Consider the following 19,543-nt stretch of genomic DNA (forward strand, 5'->3'; position numbering starts at 1 on the left):
ATTTTGGGGGGATGCTTGGAAGTCACCATTAGGAGGCCTCCAGAGTCTTAGCATCATTTCAGGAGCTCTCCCTGGGTCACTTGGCCGTAGCCAAGCCAGGCAGCTCCCTGGTCTTCTGGCGGTGAGCTCGTTTCCATCTGTTGAGCCTACCTGGCCTCTGTTTGGAATGCGAGTCCCTTATTTTTCATCAGACCTGGGCCATCCCCTCCTTGTGCTTCTCTGTACCCCCTGTTCCCCAGTCCAATGCTGGGCACCCAGTCAGAGCCGAGTGTTTGTCGGGTTGACCTAAGTCAGGCTGTCCTTGTGTAAGCTTATCTTATTTGAAGTTTTAGCCGTTTGCAAGTCTTTTGAAAGCTTTGGACAATAACTCTGGAAAATACACAGACTCGCATATCTGAAATTTGCATACATTTCAGGGTGTGGATCCCTGAAAGCCTACTGGGAATCCGAGTCCAGGACCCTGGCCAGTACTGCTGCTGCTCAGTGGTCATGGCGACACTTGCGGTGCTCACTGTGTGCCAAGCGCATCATTTCTTCCATCTCTCTGAGAGTCAGCTTCCATTATCCCCATTTTTCTGGAGGATAAGATGGAGACCTTTTTCAAGATGGAGACCTTTATAGGGGGTTAAGTAACTTGTCCAAGGTCACACAGAGCTAGGGTGTGACTGAACCCTTGGATCCCAACCCAGGCAGTTGGATTCTTCACTGGAAGCATCCTAGGCGGGAGGTTACCCGTTCTCCCCGAACCAGCAGGTCTTCCATATTAGCAATTACAAACTCCCTGACCCCACCTTGGCAGGAAAGGCTTCTTTTTTTCCCGAGACAGGGTCTTGCTCTGTCGCCCAGGCTGGAGTGCGGTGGTGTGATGTTGGCTTACTGCAGCCTTGACCTCCTCGGCACAAGCGATCCTCCCACCTTAGCCTCCCAAGTAGCTAGGACTACAGGTGCGTGCCATCATGCTCTGCTAATTGTTGTATTTCTGGTAGAGATGGGGTTTTGCCATGTTGGCCAGGCTGGTAGGAAGGCTGCCTTATATTTAACCCAGCTCTCTGTTCTGACCAGTTGTTGCCCATGATGCTCGTGTCCTGAGGTGGGCAGTGTCAGCTGCCTTGGGTAGGGCCGGGGGCTCATGGGTGGCCACCAGCCTCTGCCTGTTCTCCCAGACCCTTCTTCACCATTTCCCCTCCCCTGCAAACAGCAGAGAGGAGAGCCAGCCCCTTTCCTCATCACATTGCTTGTGTCTGCCTGAGCTCCTCTGTAGTGTGCTTGGGCCTGCCATATGGTTGGGTCACAGATGAACACCGGCTTTTCTTTTTTGAACTTTCTGCAGGCGAAGCTGGTCCGGTACATTTGTAAGCAGAGGCAGTGCAAGCTGAGCGTGGCTCCTGGTGAGAGGACCCCGGAGCTCAACAGCTACCCCCGCTTCAGTGACTGGCTGTACACTTTCAACGTGAGGCCGGAGGTGGTGCAGGTATGCAAGCCGGGGCTTGGCACAGGGATAGGCTTGAGGGGCCAAGCAGAGGGAACACACACAAACCCAAGGGCTAGCTTCCCCGTGGCTAAGACTAAGGGTTGATGCTCTCTACTCTTGAGAAGGAGGATGGGGAGGGACAGCAGCAGCCAGGAGGGATCCAGGGTACATGTGGCTCCAACAAGTGTCCTGGGTGCTATTGCCTGATGAACTAGGGCAGCCCCACGCTGGGCATTGGTTTGTTCATCATACTTACAACAGCCAACATATCTGGAAGCACTGGCTGTGTGGCAGACACTGTGTTAAATGTTTCTGTGTTTCGTAAGACAGATAATCTCACTTCTCATGAACTCCTACAAGGAAATTACTGTCATTGTTGCCATTTTATACTTGAGGAAATTAAAGCACAGAATGGTTAAGTAAGTTGTTGAAAATCACACAGCTAGTAAATGATAACCTTGGAATTTGGAAATGAGAGTCTGAATTTAGTTTAGTCTTCTAACTGCTACAATATGCTGTCTTCCTTCCATCGTTCTCTCTTCCTGTGTGTGCAGCCTACCCACCTGCCAGCCAGCCAACTAACCAACCAGCACACCCGGAGTGTGTACTGTGCCAGGTGCCAGGGGTGCAGGTCAGCTGTCATGGAGTGCAGATTAGTCCTACTTGGCAGGCGTGGTTCACCCAGTCAGATCTCATACATCTCCTACTTCTATCCTAAAATTAAAAATATTGGCTTTTGCTGCTGTGTAAAAAGTAGCATGAATTCATTATGTATAGATACTTTGGAAACAGAGAAGGAAAGAAATCACATACATGCTCCTAACACTCAGAAAATCTATGATCATTAAGGTCTTTTTTTTTTTTTCCTTCCTCTCCCCGATATGGAAATCTTTTAAAAATTTCTATCTGGACGGTCCTGTAAGGTAGTCACAAGCCTCATGATTGTCAAGCACTTAGAACATGGCTAGTCGAAATTAAAATGTGCTATAACTTCTTTCCTTGCTCTTACCAGTGTGGGCAAGGCCCTGTGGCTCTCCCCCAAGGCACACTGCAGACCTTCCTGCCTCTCCCTCCCTGCCTCCAGCACCACGGTCCAGGCCACTGTCACCTCCTGCAGAACCTCTGCAGCGGCACCTCACCCCTTGCATTCCATTTTCCACCCAGCAGCCAGGGTGCTCACCTAGAAAGGTGACTTAGATCCCAGCCTTTTTCAGTGCTTCCTGTTTCCTTCAGAATGAGTGCCAGATGCCTCCCTTGATCTGGCCTGTCTCGCCGCAGCTTGCTCACCTTCTCCTTTGCTCAGTAGACTCTGACCTTTGCACTTGCTCTCCACTTCCTTGGAGTGCTCTGCCCATGACTCATCCCTTGAATATTTTTCTGGTGTTGAGTGTTGTCACCGCCTCCAGGCAGTCATGCCTGATGATGTGATCTAAAGATCACCCCCTGCCCATCATTCTTGCCTGCACACCTGGGTTTATTTTCTCAATGACACCGACTACTTTCTGGAGTGACCTAACTGATTTGTTGTCTGTGGTCTGTCTGCTCCCCCTGGGATGCGAGCATCATGAGACAGGGCTTTGCTGTTTGGGTTTGTTTGCCACAAAATCGCCATTGAGTGTTGGGCCCAATATGGCAGTTGCTTGGTTGCGGCAGATATCAAAATAAATACCTCTTTATTTATTGAATAAGTAGATTTCATCATGACGTGGGAGATGTCTCCAATAGCCCAGGGTTTGGCCCCGAGTGGATGGTAACACAGGTGACTCTTAGCTCTGGCTTTCAGTTTAAGTCCTGCAAGAGAGGCCAGTGTAGGGATCATAGCCCCAAAGAACCCCCTTCCCAGCTATGCCTGTCTGCTGTGAGTCACCTCCATGAGTCACCTGCCATGAGCCCTGGGAGAATTGGTGCCCCCAGGGGAGATGGCCCTCTCGAGGAAGGCTAGGCTAGGGCAAGTGCCCCAAAGATTTCTTGGGTGCAGTAGCACTCCCCTCTTCCCATGCCAACGTCCTTTTCATTCATGAAGGACTTGTGCTGCCAGGAGCCCAAGCAGCACTCTCCTGGGAGGCCTCTGCTGTCTGATTATTGAGCTGCACTGGTGGCCACAGTGGGGTCCTGGGGCCCCTGAGAGCCTCTGGGTTCTTTTGCCTCAAAGTTGACACAGAGCACATCTGGCGTGTCATGATGGGCGCACTGATGTGTTATTTAATTATCCCAACACCCTGCTTAATAGAGACCATTTTCCCCATCTCACAGTTGAGGAAGCTGGCACTCAGTGGTACAGAAACTCACCAGGGTCCTAGAGACACAGAGGAGCAGAGCCAGGTGCCCCTCCACACCTGACACTGAGTCCTCTGTCACCAGGGTCCCAGAGCCAGAGAGGAGCAGAGGCGGGTGCCCCTCCACACCTGACTCTGAGTCGTTGGTCTCAACCACTTCTCTCTCCTTCTTGGAATGCCTGGATTCAGGCACCTGGCCAAGCCCTTTCACATTCTGAAGCTCCAGTCTCCTCCTTTGTGAAATGGGAATAACCCATGTGCTGCTTGCTGGCACAAGTAGTTGTGAAAGTCAAGTGCTTAGAGGCGGGGGTGGAGGAAGAAAAATTAACAATTTCCCACCTCTCTCTTGCCCTTAGCTGCTGTTAATCCCAGGTGAGAGCCAGACCCAGGAGAGGCAACTAGAGAGGCCTGTACACAGGGCAGCTCTAAACAGCCTCCTGGGAAGTGAAGGAAAGCTGGAATCGGCTGACTAGAGGCAGTTTTCTGAATCAAGAGAGGGAGCGGGAGTCAGCCCCGAGCTTAGAACAACCAGCCTGACAGAGCTGGGCCAAGTGTCCTCCTTCCATCCCCCAAATTGGTACCAAGTGTGTCCTCCCCAGGAGGGCCAGGAGGAAGTGAGGCTGGAGTGGATGAGGAGCAGTAGGAGGGTGGACTGGGCTGCAGGAGCCTGCTGGAGGTACCTGAGCCTGGCAGCTTTCTTCCTGGGCTTTAAGAACCACAAGGAGCCATTAGCTGCTGTCACTACATCTTCCCCAGACTCTCCAGAAACCCCTTCTCAAGATTTCTCTTTTTCTTCCTCCCAAATCTCATGTCAGTTCCTGGGCTGCAGCCAGAATATTCTAAAGCCTAGAAAGAAAAGGCTATTTCCTTTACTAAACCCAGCTTCAGCTCCTGCAGACTGGGAGAGGGCTACCTTGGTTCAATTCTACCTCTGGGAGTTCCTCCTTGTACGTGCATGGAAGCCTAGTGATAGGGTAACCCTGAGTTAGAGCAGCTCCCCAGGGCTTGGACTCCAAGGGCTGGCCCCAGGGATATGGGTCTATTTTATTCTGTTTCTTAGCCCAGACAGTTGTTTGGACTCTGACTCGATACCCACTGCCGCCCCGACCCCTACCCTGGCCGTGATGGATTCTGTGTGCTTTCAGTTGGAATTGGCTCTATAAGTTCTGCCCATCAAAGATAGGTGCAGTGTTCAGAAGCCAAAGTTCCAAACAGCATTAAAAACCCATGCCTTTCAGAGAATCTTTTGACTTCTTTTTTTTTTTTTTTTTTTTGAGACGGAGTCTCGCTCTGTCGCCCAAGCTGGAGTGCAGTGGCCGGATCTCAGCTCACTGCAAGCTCCGCGTCCCGGGTTCACGCCATTCTCCTGCCTCAGCCTCCTGAGTAGCTGGGACTACAGGCACCCGCCACCTCGCCCGGCTAGTTTTTTGTACTTTTTAGTAGAGACGGAGTTTCACTGTGTTAGCCAGGATGGTCTCGATCTCCTGACCTTGTGATCCGCCCGCCTCGGCGTCCCAGAGTGCTGGGATTACAGGCTTGAGCCACCGTGCCCGGCCTCTTTTGACTTCTTAACCCATTTATGCCGGAGGTTGCAGGTTTTTGAATTTTTGTAATCAGACCTTGGCGATGACCTTGAGCAGTAGGATATAAATAACTCCCATGTGCTTAGCATTCCAACAATGGAACACTAGGCATAAGTGGGTTGTCATCTAAAACAGGGGTCCCCAACCCCCGGGCCACTGACAGGTACCAGTCCACTTGGCCTCTTAGGAACCAGGCCACACAGCAGGAGGAGTGTGTTTATAGCTGCTCCCCATTGCTCGTGTTACCGCCTGAGCTCCACCAGCTGTCAGATCAGCAGCGGCGTCTAATTCTCACAGGAGCACAAACCCTGTTGTGAACTGCGTACGCGAGGGATCTAGGTTGTGTGTTCCTTGTGAGAATCTAATGCCTGATGATCTGTCACCATCTCCCATCACCCCCATATTGGACTGTCTAGTTGCAGGAAAACAAGCTCAGGGCTCTCACCGATTATACATTTTGGTAAGTTGTATAATTATTTCATTATGTATTACAATGTAATAGAAATAAAGTGCGTGATAAATGTAATGCACTTTAATCCTCCAGAAACCATCCCCCACTCCCTGTCTCTGGAAAAATTATCTTCCTTGAAACCAGTCGCTGGTGCCAAAAAGGTTGGGGACCACTGTTCTAAACCATTGTTTACTTTCTTAAATAAACTTTTTACTTTGGAATAATTTTAGATTTATAGAAAAGTTGCAGGGATGTACAGAGAGTTCTCGTATGTACCCCTCACCCAGTTTCCCCATCATTAACGTTGTCATGACCAGGGTGCCTTTGTCAAAACTGAGGAAATGACACTGGTATATTACTATGAACGAAACTCCAGACTATTTAGGTTTCACCAGTTTTTCCTTTACTGTCCTCTCTCTTTTCTAGGATGAATCCGGGGCACCACATGGTTTACATTATTTTGATTTGTCATGTCTCCCCAGTTTCCTCTGCTCTGTGACAGTTTCTCAGTCTTTCCTTATTTTTCATGACCTTGACACTACTTTGTTTTTTGGAAGTGAGCCCTCCCTTATTAGGATTGGGGGGTATGGGGGGTAGGTGGGTTAAGCTCCATCTCCTCTGGGGGTATATCTACACAGATTATTGGGAACTTTTCTGTAGGAAAGAGTTGTCTTTTCTCTTCCATTTATTTATTCATTCAGTCATTTATTTATATCAGTATGGGCTCATGTCTTTTTCTTTTACACATTGGTTTCTAATCCAATACTACATGATTTTTTTTGTTGCTCAAGATCTTCCAGCTTTGGCCATTGGGAGTTCTTGCAGGTTTGTTCCTGCATCCTGTGACATGCCTCATCCTTCAGTTTTGTTTGGGGTGTGTGTGTGTGTGGTGTGTGTGTGTGTGTGTGTTGTGTGTGTGTGTGTGTGTGTTGAGCACTTCCTTTGCTTTCTGATACTATGGTATGCTGCAGCCCCCTCTTTTTTTTTTTTTTTTTTTTACTAACCCCACTTCTAGAATCAGTTATTTCCCCAGGTAGCCTGGTGAGTCATTTGCTCTGCTTTGTTTTGTTTTGCTTTTATTATTTTTATTTTGTAAAACTGTGTTGAAATACACATAACATAATTTACCATTTTAATCATTTCTAAGTTTACAGTTCAGCGACATTAAATACATTCACATTGTTTTGCGACTGTCAACACTGGAATGTTTTCATCTTCTCAAATGAACCATTGGCTTTATTAGAAGAGATGTGTTTATCATAGGGGGTAAAATGAAATGAAGAAGATAAAGTGAAAGACAATTGCTGCATGCCATTTCCCTGAAGCCTGCTCATCTTTCTGGACATTTTCTAGCCCTCACATTCCTCTGCGTGTTGTCTCTTTTGTACACATGAGGTCAGGCCAGACATTTGGTTCAGGAACCTGCTCTTTCCCCTTAATGACCTATATTGCCATGGTTACAAGCACTGCTACCAAGAACATCTTTGTGCACTTGTGTGTTTCTACAAGGAAGAAATCCTAGAAGTGAACTTGCTAGGCTGGATTTTAATGAATGTTGCCAAAGTGTCTTTTAAAATACAGTAAGACAATAAAAGCAGTCTTTTCCTTCAACAGTTATTCATTCATTCATTCATTCATTTTGAGACAGGGTCTTGCTGTATTGCCCATGCTGGAGTGCAGTAGTGTGATCCCAGCTCACTGAAGCCTCAGTGTCCTGGACTCAAGTGATCCTCCCGCCTCGCCTCCCAAGTAGCTGGGACTGCAGATGTGTGCACCATCACACCTGGCTGTATGTATTTTTTAATTTTTTTGTAGAGACAGGATCTCTCTATGTTGCCCAGGCTGATCTTGAACTCCTGGGCTCAAGCGATCCTCCTGCCTCAGCCTCCCAAAGTCCTGGGATTACAGACGTGAGCCACCATGCCTGGCCTGCTCAACTTTTTAATGAGACTCTCATTTCAGGTGTACCTGGAGATAGTAAACTGCATGTATACCTTTTCTAAACTTGTACTTGGCTGGGTGGTAGTTAAGACCCCCAGCTCATCCCTGTTCCTGTCCTTGTATGTTTCCCAAGAAATTGCGTAGGTCTGTGCCCACAGAAGAAGACTCAGAGTCTGAGGAGGGAGCAGCGTCCCTGGGTGTGTGGAATGGTCAGTGTGGTGCAGGGCCCAGATTCCAGCCTGCCCTAGTCCTGCCTCAGGAATCCCTCTAGGGTGCCCAGGCCTTTATGGGTTGGTGTGGCCTCTTCTGTGTCCAGAGGACACCTGTATTTTCTCCCTGGCTGTCCTGACTTAGTGCCTTAGCCCTCCTGTTGTTTAGGAAGCTAGAGAGCCCCCAAAGGGCCAACAGGAGAGCCTGGCTCACACAGAGGGGGAGGAGTGCTAAGGTCCTGCCAGTGCCTCCATGGGACAGCCCAATCCAGGTCTGCAGGGGAAGGGACTTCCCTTTGTCAGGCTTCAGGAGGGACCTAAAACCCAACAGGATCTCCAGAAACCTGGCCCAGGGGGTGGGGATAGGTCCTTGGGGGTTTCTGTGGGGCAGCTGGTCTGGCTTGGAGGATATTAGAACTGGACTCTTCTCTGCCTGACCCTGAAGTTTGGCCTGGAGAGAAGTCTCCTCCAAGGTAGCTCAGACTGCAGAGATTGGCACCCTTAAGGAATAGTTCCCCGTATGTGTGAGAGACGTTGGACCAAAAGACACCACCAGCATCAGGAGGAGTCCTGGGGGGGATAGAGGAGGCCAGGAACTCATTGCATCTATCCCCTCTTTCCAGGCAAGAATTAGACATGGCACGCTCACTTGGCTGCCGGTGCCCACTGTGGTGGGCACTGCAGGGAGGTAACCCTGCCTCCCAGAACCACTGTCCAGTGGAAGCAGGATGGACCTTCATGGCCGTGGCCATGGTTGACCTAGGCAGGACCTGAGATCCTATGGGTATCTAGAATGGGCCTATCTGCCTTTTACACAATGTGAGATCTTGGGCAAGTGACTTCATCTCTCTGGGCCTCAGTTTATGCATATGAGAAATGACAGATTAAGTGACCTTTTAAGTCCTTTCCTCAGATGGCTGCTGCTTCTGGACAGTAAAGGAGCCTAGAGTAGGAGGAGTTCTGTCAGGTGAGGTGGTTTGGAGAGACCATGTGGAGCTGCACCTTCCCCAGAACCCTCCAGATGGTAGCTTTGCCTTGCCTCTCAGATGTGTCTGCCCTCCTGTAAGTTGTATACCGTGCTCTCTTCCAGGTGTTTCATCATGTGCTTTTCCCACTGGCTCCTATGTAATGTTTGTGTGCAGCAGTTGGAGCTCTGCCACACAGATCATGGGGCGATGTTTTTACTCCTGTGCCCTCTGCCCCTGAGTCAGGCTTTTCTCCCTTGGATTTTGGGCAAAGCTTCCGTATGTGTCTTCGCCCATTTTTTTTTTTCCTTTAGCCCACAGAAGATGTGATCAGCTATCCACTGTTACTGAGAGATGGGAGTTTTAAAATTTTCAACACCAAACAAGTACAGAAGTGTTAGAAAGCAAGCAAAGGCCCTCCTCCTCTTCCACTTCGCAGGGGTAATACCTTGTTAACAGGTCGGTGGGTGCATCTGCCAGACCTCTTCATGCATTTTATAGTCACTTAAAAGGATGTGCAAATTTACTCCCTTCTCTCTTTTTTGTTTTTGTTTTTGTTTTTGTTTGCTGAAATGGGATTATATGATAGATATCATTTTGCAGGTTGTCAGTCTTAACGTCATCTCTGTTATCCACAAAAATTCATGTTATTCTTCTTTAACAGTAGAGTAGTAAGAGATACAGTTTCTTCAAGGTGTGATATGAATGCCTGTGTCTGAGGGGTACCCACCTGCTTACATACACACGCACACAGTGACATCAGGCATCTTGGTGGTTCAGATGACTCAGAACCTGAACGAAGATGAGAGCCCGTGCCAAGAAGAGGCCAGGTGCCCAGATGTAATGCCTGACACATGGGAGGCCCTGGCAGATACTTACTGGGTGAAGGAATGTACCGAAGTCACTGCAGGATAGAGGTTGGGGATGCCAGACTTGAAAACAGGTCTCTTTGAATATCTGTCTGTCTGTCTGTTTTTCTGTCTGTTTTTTTTGCTTTGGAAGGGAACAAAATCCATGAAGTGTGCCTGTTTCCTTTTGCTAACCTGGCAGTGCTGAAGGACCCCAGCATCTGTGCAGTCAGTGTCTGAAGATGATCTGCCCAGGGCTGCCCCCTGAGGCGTCCTGGGGGAACTGTGTGTGGTGGGATTTGTCCCTTCGGTCGCTTCGAGTTCTCTGCTGACCTTGACTCTTCATGGCTTCATGACTAGGACTTTGATTTTTCCCTGAGGAAAACACATACACAGATCGTCTGTGTGTGCAGCCATCTGTGTGTATAATCTCCTCCTTCCTTTACCATATTGCTTTCCTAGGGGCCATCCCTGCAGGGTTATCTAAATGCCATTTCAGCTTTTGTCTTTTGGTTGGATAGTGTTTGTGGTCTTAAAATTTCCAGGAAATAATGCTTTTTCTACTAGAGGAAGAGAGAGGGGATAGACGTGGATGTGGTCACACAGCACGGCAGCTGCATTTCCAGGTTCTTGGTGTGGCTGAGGTGGCCCTGCGTGGGTTTCTTTCTGTTCCCACCTGACTCAGATGTCAGCCCTGTGCAGCTCCGAGCCTGCTCGGTGCTGCATGTCTGACCTTTGGCTCCTTTTTCTCTGTCTGTAGATGTTGGAGACAGAACTTGGACGATGCCTCCATATGTTTGCCCAACCATTAGACCTTCATCTAGAGCAGCCCTGTTCAAAACGTTCTGTGTTGTCCATTCAGTGTGGCAGTCATTAGCCACATGTGGCTTGGGGACACTTGAAATGTGTGTAGTGCAACTGAGAAACTGAAATTCACGTTTTATTTTATTGTAATGAATTTTAATTTGAATAGACATCTGGCTATGACTGCATTGGCCAGGGCCCTGTGGTGAGAGCTGGGATGCTGAAGACACCTTCCTCTGCCCCAGGAGTGCACAGACTGGGGTGAAACAGGAAGTGAGAGCCCCAGATGCCCTGATGGCTCCAGGATGGGATCTGTTGTTTCCAGTGGGCCGACTCGTCCTGGGTAGGCAGGGAAAGACGGATGTCCAGGAAGGCAAGAGCACACCAGGCGGAGGGGACAATATCTGCAGAGACCCTGAGGAGGAGGAAATCAGAGTCATCCTCATCGGAAGCGCATGAGGAGGAGTCTGTGAGGAGGCTGGCGGGAAGCCGGGGTAGATTCCTGCAGCTCTCCCTGTGTGCAGTGTAGGGGTTGGGGCTCCTCTTGGGGGATAATGGAAGCATGTGTGAGAGAGGGGGAGGAATTCCAAATGAACATTAGAATTGTTTAAAGGAAAATAAAACTCCTACCAAGAAGGCTGCATTCACATGGGAATGGGCTGAGAGTGATGGGGTGAGGAGCGCTGCCTCCCTCATGGCTGGAGGGTGGAAGGGCTGGGGATAGGAAATGAGATGGGAGCCATCTCAGAGGCAGGGCCCTGCCCTACTCTCAGTCATTTGGAGTCGCACACTGTGGCTGTTTCCAGCTGCCCCCTGTCCCACAGGTTACATCTAAAAGTCACAGCTTCATGTTCTGGCTGCAGCTGGGGAAATGATTTCAAAGCCTGCTGGCATGGAGCCATTTTTTTTTTCTTTAGCAATTTCCCGGTTGGAAGTTGTTGAAAGGAAGTGGCAAGCGCTGCCTGAGCAGTTCTAGCTGGGAGAGGTGGGTGCTGCAGAATCTGGGATTCCAGGGTGAAAGCCACAGATTCCCCTGAATAAGCTCTTACTGCTGGTGGTTCCTGAACTGAAGATGCAGGCAGATCTGGTAAGGGGATTTTTGTTGTGATCCTGACTGGGCATGTTTCTCTTTCTCCTCTCCTCTATCATTGCGTTCCTGTGTTTAAGACGAAGCCTTCTCCCAGGGATGGGAGAGAAAGCTACCTGACTCCAGCCACCATTTTGGTTTCCCAGTGGCTGAGGGTGGCTGGAGCTCTGTGTGGACACGAGGAGTGCAGGCTGTATGAGGCAGGAGGATGTGTGAGACCTAACCAGGAAAGCGAACCCGCGTTTGGCTCCTGGGGTGCAGCTTGAGTCGGCACGACTATGGCCCTCATTTCTAGCCTCTCCTTCCCACCCCTCCTCCTGTCCACCCCACACTCTCTCTTTGAGAGCCAGAGGCCCAGCTGTTCTTACAACCTTGCTTTTTGGCAACTGGGAGCCTCCCCAGGAAGCAGCACACACCCTCACCCAGCCTCCTGGAGGGATCTGTGCTGATGTGTCAGCCCAGCAGCACAGGGCTGCCTTGGTACCAGCCCAGCGGGGGCTGGGCCACACAGCTCTCCACTTAGGATGGGGAAATGGAGGCAAGTGGTGGACTGGCATGCCTGAATCACCCAGCCAGTCAGGAGAGGAGCTGAAGTTGGAACATGGAAGGAAGGGGCAAGCTACAAGGCCAGCATTGTATAGATGTTATCCTGTTTCATCCTTATCCCTAGGGCAGGAGAGAGGGAGATCTGATGATCACCTGCAAGCTGATGGCAGGATGAGGATTCAAACCCAGGTCCTTGTACTTCCTTCTCATACATAATTTTGTCATCTAATATCTTACCCAGAATAGCGTAGTCTGGAGCTACTGTATGGTATGTAGTTGTGTAAATGAATTGACTGCCTCCCTTTGTGTGTGTGCGCATGTCTCTCTCTCTCTCTCTCTCTCTGTCTTCCCCCCTCATTTCTTCTTTCCTTTACATTCACTAGTTACTCATAGGCACCCATTGATCACTTACCTTTTGCCTGCTACCTTGATTAATTATCACAGAGGATTAATTGATGAGCAAAATAGTCTGTCCTGGACTCTTACCTCTAGTGTGATGCACATGTCTGCAAATAACCAGGGTGCACAGCTGACTGGTGGCCCCAAGGAGCGGGGAAGGGATGAAGCATGGTCAGATACAGAGCTGAGGTCCTACTTCCATTCAGTTATTTATTCACTCACTGAGTGTGTATTGAGCACCTGTTGTGTGCTTGGCACTGTTCTAGGCACTGACCATGAGTTCCTGTTCTTCTGCAACTGGCAGACATCACTTTCTCCAACAGATGAAGTCATTAATTTTTCTGATCTTGAGCCAAAGGTACCCACTTTTCAGGGTAGGGGTTCTCCTGGTTTCGTGAAATCTGAAAACTCATGAGCATGAATGTCCCGCTTAGTCCTGTACTGCTTGGTATTTGTTTGTCTGTTGTTTATTTGTGGCAGGGTCTTGCTCTGTCTCCCAGGCTGGAGTACAGTGACTCTATCTTGGCTCATTGCAGCCTCTGCCTCCCAGGTTCAAGTGATTCTCCTGCCTCAGCCTTCTGAGTAGCTGAGACCACAGGAACGTGCCACCACACCCAGCTAATTTTTGTAGTTTTAGTAGAGACGGGTTTTTTCCATGTTGGCCAGGCTAGTCTTGAACTCCAGTCCTCAAGTCCTCCCAAAGTGCTGGGATTACAGGTGTGAGCCACCAGGCCCGGCCTTGCTTGGTGTTTTTCATCAATCCTCTGGATTTCTGGGCTGCCAAGTCCAGTGAAAACTGACTAGACTAGAAGCACCATGCTGGCAGGGACCTTTCTATTTCATTCACAGCTCTATCCCCAGTGCCTGGCATGTGGTGGGTGTTCTTGTTGAATGACTGGATTCAAATAACATTATCCAAAGAATTTTGGTCTCTTGGGCCAAGGCATCTCAGGAGCTCTCACCTGGGCCAGTGAAGGTTGCATTACAAGGATCTTTGGGGAGGGTGAAGACGAGGTGGCTGCTGGTGGCCTGCTGAATCCCAGGGCTCCCAAGCTGCCTCGGGCTTCTGTTGGTAACAGAACTTGAGCAGGACTGTGTGCCTGTAGCCCTGCCATGAGATGGCTTTGGTATTGTGTGGGCCTGAGCCCCCTCTGGGGACTACCTGGCTTCCGAATGGTCAGCTTGTGTTTGTTCCCACCTCCTCCTAGGACCACCTCAAAGGCAAGATTGCTCTAGAACAGATCTGACTATGGCCAGATATCACTGGGAAACATTTATGTCAACACTGCACTGTTTTTAATATTATAAAGCAGCAATCTCTTATTACCCTTCTTTTAAAAAAAACAGCACATAAATTTCAGTGGCCTCTGCTCCTAGCTATGTACCTTTGAGGGAGGCCACAGGATTGGAAAACAAAATTGTTTGAGTGTCACCTCTGGAAGTAAATGGCCTTGGAGGCAGACAAAATTTTGACAAAATTCTTCCTTTGCCACTTGCCAGCATTGTGACCTTGGACAGGTCCCTTGACTTCTCTGAACTGCTCTTGCTGGAAACCTGAGAGTCATTTTCAGCTCATTCTGCTTCCTCAATGTCCACGTGGAATCAACTAGCAAATCCTACTGGCTCTATGTCCGAGCATGGGTCTCAAGTCCTTCTGCGTCTCTTTTCCATCACTGCCACCTCCCTGGTCCTGACTAGTCCTTGGACCGTTGCAGTTTCTTTCCCCTGTTGCTCTCTATACCCACTCTTTACCCTTTTCATTTCATTCTTTATGAGCTAAGAGCAGTTTTAGCAAATCTGGTTATCTCACTTTCTTACTTTTTCTTTTTCCTTTCTCCTTTCCTGTTTCCTTTTCTTTCCATTTTCCTTTTCTTTCTCTTGCTGCCCAGGCTGAAGTGCAGTCGTGTAATCATGGCCCACTGCAGCCTTCAACTCCTGGACTCAAGCTATTCTCCTGCTCCCCAGTAGCTAGGACTACAGGTGTACACCACTGTGCCCAGCTGTGTTTTTATTTTTTAGTTGAGATTGGGTCTCGCTCTGTTGCCCAAAGCTGGTCTCAAACTCCTGGCTTCAAATGATTCTCCCACTTGGCCTCCCAAAGTGTGAGGATTACAGGCATGAGCCACCGAGCCTGGCTAGATAGTTCTGAGTTAAATAATCTGAACGATTAACACAAAATCAAACCCTTCACCTACCTTTGAGGCCCCTTAAATATTCAGCATCTGCCACCTTCTTCCACGTCATCTCCTGCCTTTCCTTACTCTGCCGCCGGCAGGAGAACGCATCAAATGGTTTCCTGTCTTAGCCCAGGGCCTTTGTATGTTCTGTTTCCTTTGCCTGGAAGTTGCTGTACCCTTGTGGCTACTGCCATGTCATCCTCTGACCGGGGCTTAGAGGTCAGCTCTTTAGAGAGGCCACCTTGTCTAAGCTTAGCGGCCTGCTATACCTACCACTTTTTCTCAGCATGCTCTTTCCTTTTAAGCACTTATTCACCACTTCAGTTACGTATTTTAGCTATTTTTTTATTTGTACAGTTGGTATTCAGTAGCATTTTTTTTTTTTGAGACGGAGCTTCACCCTTGTTGCCCAGGCTGGAGTACAATGGCGCGATCTCGGGTCACTGCAACCTTCACCTCTCAGGTTCAAGCTATTCTTCTGCCTCAGCCTCCCAAGTAGCTGAGATTACAGACACCCGCCACCATGCGCGGCTAATTTTTTTGTATTTTTGGTAAAGACGGGATTTCACCGTGTTGGCCAGGCTGGTCTTGAACCCCTGACCTCAGGTCATCTACCTGCCTCAGCCTCCCAAAGTGTTGGGATTATAGGTGTGAGCCACCACACCTGGCCTTCAGTAACTATTTGTTGACTGGATGGGATGGATAGATGGACAAATGGAAGAATGACATGGCACTGGGGCTCATAGTAAGTACTTACTTAATTGAAGTTATTATATTCTTCTGTTCCTAGTTAGAACTTTTTTCAAAGCAAGTTCAGATACCTGTTGGCTTAAAACAGAGACTTACTAGTTTAGGCAATACAAATCCAAGGAAGTCTGGATGCAGGGGCTCAGGTGATGCCATTAGGATGTGCCAGTGGGAAAGGCTTGCTCCACATGGCAGGTATGAAGGGCACAGGCAGCTGAGCCTCACTACCTTTTGCTGTAGTCATGGTTGTCCATGAAGGGCTGTTTCCCTTGGCTGAAACATAGCTGAAAAATCGCAGAGAAGGCTCTGATTGACTTGGCTTTGACCACATGCTCATACTGTAACCAATCACTGGGCTAAGAAGATGGAAGACCCTACCCCCGCCCCCACCCCCACCCCCACCCCCAATAGGCTCAGAAGGTTTAGCCTTGGTGGAGAGGCCAGGCCTGGGGGTCAGGGCCACCTGTAGTCAGAAAATGGATTCTTGGAGGAAAGACAGCCCTGATAACAGAAGGCAGAGACCTGTAGAAACTTTTCCTCCCTCAGAGATGATTTGTCAGAGGCTTTGCAGCTCTGCAGGAAGGGTCTTCAGAGATCATGTTTCTAGAATACAGTAGGTGAGCCCACCCTCTAGTTTTTGTTTTTAATAACATTTCTCATTTCCCTCACTATGAAATCAATGTTTATTTTAGAAAATAATAGGCAAAGAAAACCCTGCTCAGAGACAACCATTGGCTCTTAGCTTTTTAGGTGTCTTCTTAATATCCAGTAACTTACATATATGTTTATTTTCAAAGTGTGTAAAGTATAGAAATTACAGAAAACAATAACAGCTACCATTTATTATGGTTTGCACTGTAATCTTACTATTCAAAGGAAACACTGTAAACCATTTGATGCATTTCCTTCCAGTCAGCCAACTTTGCTAGGCTTCTCTTTTTCTTTTTCTTTGTAGTTTATTTATTAATTTATGCTGTAATTCTTTAGCAGGCACTCCCATTGTGCCTGGGACTGAACTGTGAGCTTTACGTGGAATCTCATTCAGTCCTCCCAGTAACTGTATGAGGAGGCAATGCTTTTATCCTCAATATAAAATAGAGATGGATAAACTACGTGAAATTGTCACTTGCCTGAGGTCACCTAAATGTTAAGTGGTGGAGCTGGGATTCATATCCAGGAGTGGGTTATGAAATACACACACACTCTCTTTCCCTCTCTCTCTCTCTCTAAATGGTCTTAGGTAGGATCATGTCATACATGCCCTCTGAAATGCCTGAGCATCTCGCCTTTTTAATTTTATTACATTTATTATTAGTATATTTATTTGTTTTTGAGATGGCATCTCACCCTGTCACCCAGGCTGGAGTGCATTGGCACAATCTTGGCTCACTGCATCCTCCATCTTTTGGCCTCAAGCAATCCCCTTACCTTAGTCTCCCGAGTAGCTGGGACTATTCGCGTGCTACCACACCAGGCTAACTTTTTTTTGTATTTTTGGTAGGGACAGGCCTTTGCCATGTTGCCCAGGCTGGTCTCCAACTCCTGAACTCTAGCAATCTGCCTGCCTCAGCCTCCCAAAGTGTTGGGATTACAGGTGTGAGCCACCGCACCTGGCCACTAATTATTACTTTAAAGTAGCATTCTGTAAATCTATGAACATCCATTGTAGGAAAATTTAAAAATACAGAAAAGTTTGAAAATAGAATAAAACCCCCACATAAGCCTGCCAGCCACTGATAGCACTTAACTCTTTCTACATTTATTTTTTCATTTGCGTGGACTCAGGTTCACGGTTTCTGGTATAGACCTCTAGGAGTTTTGACAGCCGAGCATCCTTTTGAAGGTTGTCCCACAAGCCATCCCAGGCATCTGCTGCAGTTCATAGGGTTCTTCCTGTCAGTCTCCACACCACCTACCCGAAGCATGTGAGAAGCTGCAGGGGCTTGGGGGCAGTTGGAGTTCACGTGGGGGTGGGGGTTCCCCAGATGATTCATTGGAAGGAAGGAGATGACAGTGTTCATATTGACTCAGGTCCTACTCTTTGGCGGGAGGGGGCAAGACAGGAAAAACCTCTTGGTGGCCTGGCATCCTGGACATCCTGGGTGCCTGGTCCCTAGCCCCTGCTGCAGGGCCTGCTGGAGTCTGCATGTCTCCCACCCAGCATCTGCCTCGGGAAGTATGTGCTGACTCCCTAGCTCCCAGGCACAAACTATTTTTGGCTGCAGTGACTGTTCACTACAGTCATGAAAACAGAAACCCCTCTGCCTGCCTCCTTCTTCCCTGGGGCACTGCAGTGGGGGCCAGGGCTGCCGGGGACCCTGGGCTCGGACCCCTTGCCATGTATCGCCTGTGGAGCTGGGTGACGGCCAAGGTGTCCAGGGGCACAGGGCCCCCACCTCCGGAAATGCCAAGAGAAGCCCGAGGCGTGAGCCCACCTGGGCTGGAGGATTACGAAGTAGGCACAGGGGTCTGGGTGTAGGAGGCCATTCCACAGCTCCCTGGAGTTGAGTCTGTTTGCTGGGCTCTGAGTCCCTGCTTTACTAACTGGCTGCAGAACACATATGGAGAAGTCTCATGTTGGGGCAGACTTCATTGGCTGTTTCATGACTTCATTCACTGTCTTCTGTGTGATAAATTCACTAGGGATCAGTTAGAATCTTCCTGAAATAGATCCTCCCCATCCTTCTAGTGAATAATGTTTGGTCATTTCTTGCTTTTGAGTAGGACACATGCTTGTTCTGAGCATGCTGCTTTTTTACAGGGAGCTTAAGAACATGGAGCTATATGGGCTGATCCAGCCCTACCTCTCTGTGCTTCTGGTTGACCAGGCCAGGGAGGCCGATGGTTATAGAGACTGGGAGTGCTGACTTTGGGGTCACACAGACCAAGGTCCAAATCCAGGCCCTGTTACTCAGGGCTTGCGGTGTCTTAAGGTGAGTAACTTAGTCTCTATGAAGCTCAGTTCCTTAGCTACCAAGCTGTTGTGCCCAGGCTACTTACAGAGTGGTGATAATACCAATAGTTGTTATTTTTATGATTAGACTGATTGTGAGAAGGGGAAATATGTCAAGAAGCTGTGTAAGAATCCGTGCTCCATGGCCCTGGGTGGGTCTCAGGCTGGGCGTTAGGGTGTCACTGGTGACGTGGGATCTGTTTCTTCCTTTCAAAAAGAAGAAAAGTGCATTGTCACCAAAGTGGGGGTGGGGCTCACATCTGTAATCCCAGCACTTTGGGAAGCCAAGGCAGGAGGATTGCTTGAAGCCAGGAGTTCGAGACCAGCCAGACTGACATAGTGAGACCTCGTCTCTTTTTTTAAAAAAGTGGTAGTGGGTAGGAGTGGGCAAGAACATGGACTTGAGGAGTTCCACCCATCTGCCACCTTCTAAGCCACTGAGGCCTAGGGCCTGGCTAGGCTTCAGGCGGGACCACGAGCCCAGAGCCTCATTGCTTCTGGATTGCACAGGGCTCTGGGCCCACGAGGCACTCATGTGGCTTGGCATCCCTTAGGCAGAGGGAGGTGATTCTCAGGGCAGACCTCAGGGAGATCTTGACCTTGGCTCCCTTCTTGGACTAGCGCAGAAAACCTGGAAGGAATGAAACCTTTGCACTTGGGAATGCCTGCTGGAAACTGGCGCGCCCTCCCAGGGGCATGGTATATCCTGGCATTGGTTACTGGCAAGTGTGTCTGGACACCTGGATCCTGGTCTTGGCACCATTGTTTGGGGTGACCCAGGGAGGTTTTCTCCTCTGTAAAATGAGTGCTGACTAGATCATCCCTAAGTTCCCTTTGGAGCCTGCCTTTGATCTCGGCAGAGAAGGGGTTTCTTCCAGACCCCTTGAAGATCCGTTGGCCCCTTTCGTGCCCCTAGAACCTGGTAGCTGTGGCATTAGTTTCCCCAGCTTCTCCTTGGCCATCTGTTCAGGGGCTGTGTTGAGCTGCCATAGCTTTGACGCCTGTTGCTGCTGTGGGGCAGGAGTTGTTTTCAAGGTTTTTGGAAAACCACAGGGGCTGCCTGAGGGGAGCAGGAGCTCCTGAGAG

The 19,543-nt window shown here is 49.0% G+C and overlaps 1 protein-coding gene across 8 annotated transcripts in view; it reads left to right on the forward strand.

Annotated features, from left to right (window-relative positions):
* Window positions 1–19,543, forward strand: part of KSR1 (kinase suppressor of ras 1) — a 177,247-nt gene that overhangs the window by 98,136 nt on the left and 59,568 nt on the right. For 6 of the 8 annotated variants that reach the window (XM_033184347.1, XM_033184355.1, XM_033184349.1 and 3 more), the window contains exon 2: window positions 1,331–1,471. The exons of 1 other annotated variant lie outside the window; for it this stretch is intronic. In XM_033184347.1, coding sequence (XP_033040238.1) covers window positions 1,331–1,471 — 141 coding nt within the window. Of the gene's footprint in view, window positions 1–1,330; window positions 1,472–11,122; window positions 11,636–19,543 lie in introns of those variants that run through there. One more of the 8 variants, XM_033184353.1, reaches the window with a different exon arrangement.

The sequence above is a fragment of the Trachypithecus francoisi genome, unplaced genomic scaffold (genome assembly GCF_009764315.1).
Source record: "Trachypithecus francoisi isolate TF-2019V2 unplaced genomic scaffold, Tfra_2.0 Lachesis_group20, whole genome shotgun sequence".
In the NCBI taxonomy this organism is placed as follows: domain Eukaryota; kingdom Metazoa; phylum Chordata; class Mammalia; order Primates; family Cercopithecidae; genus Trachypithecus; species Trachypithecus francoisi.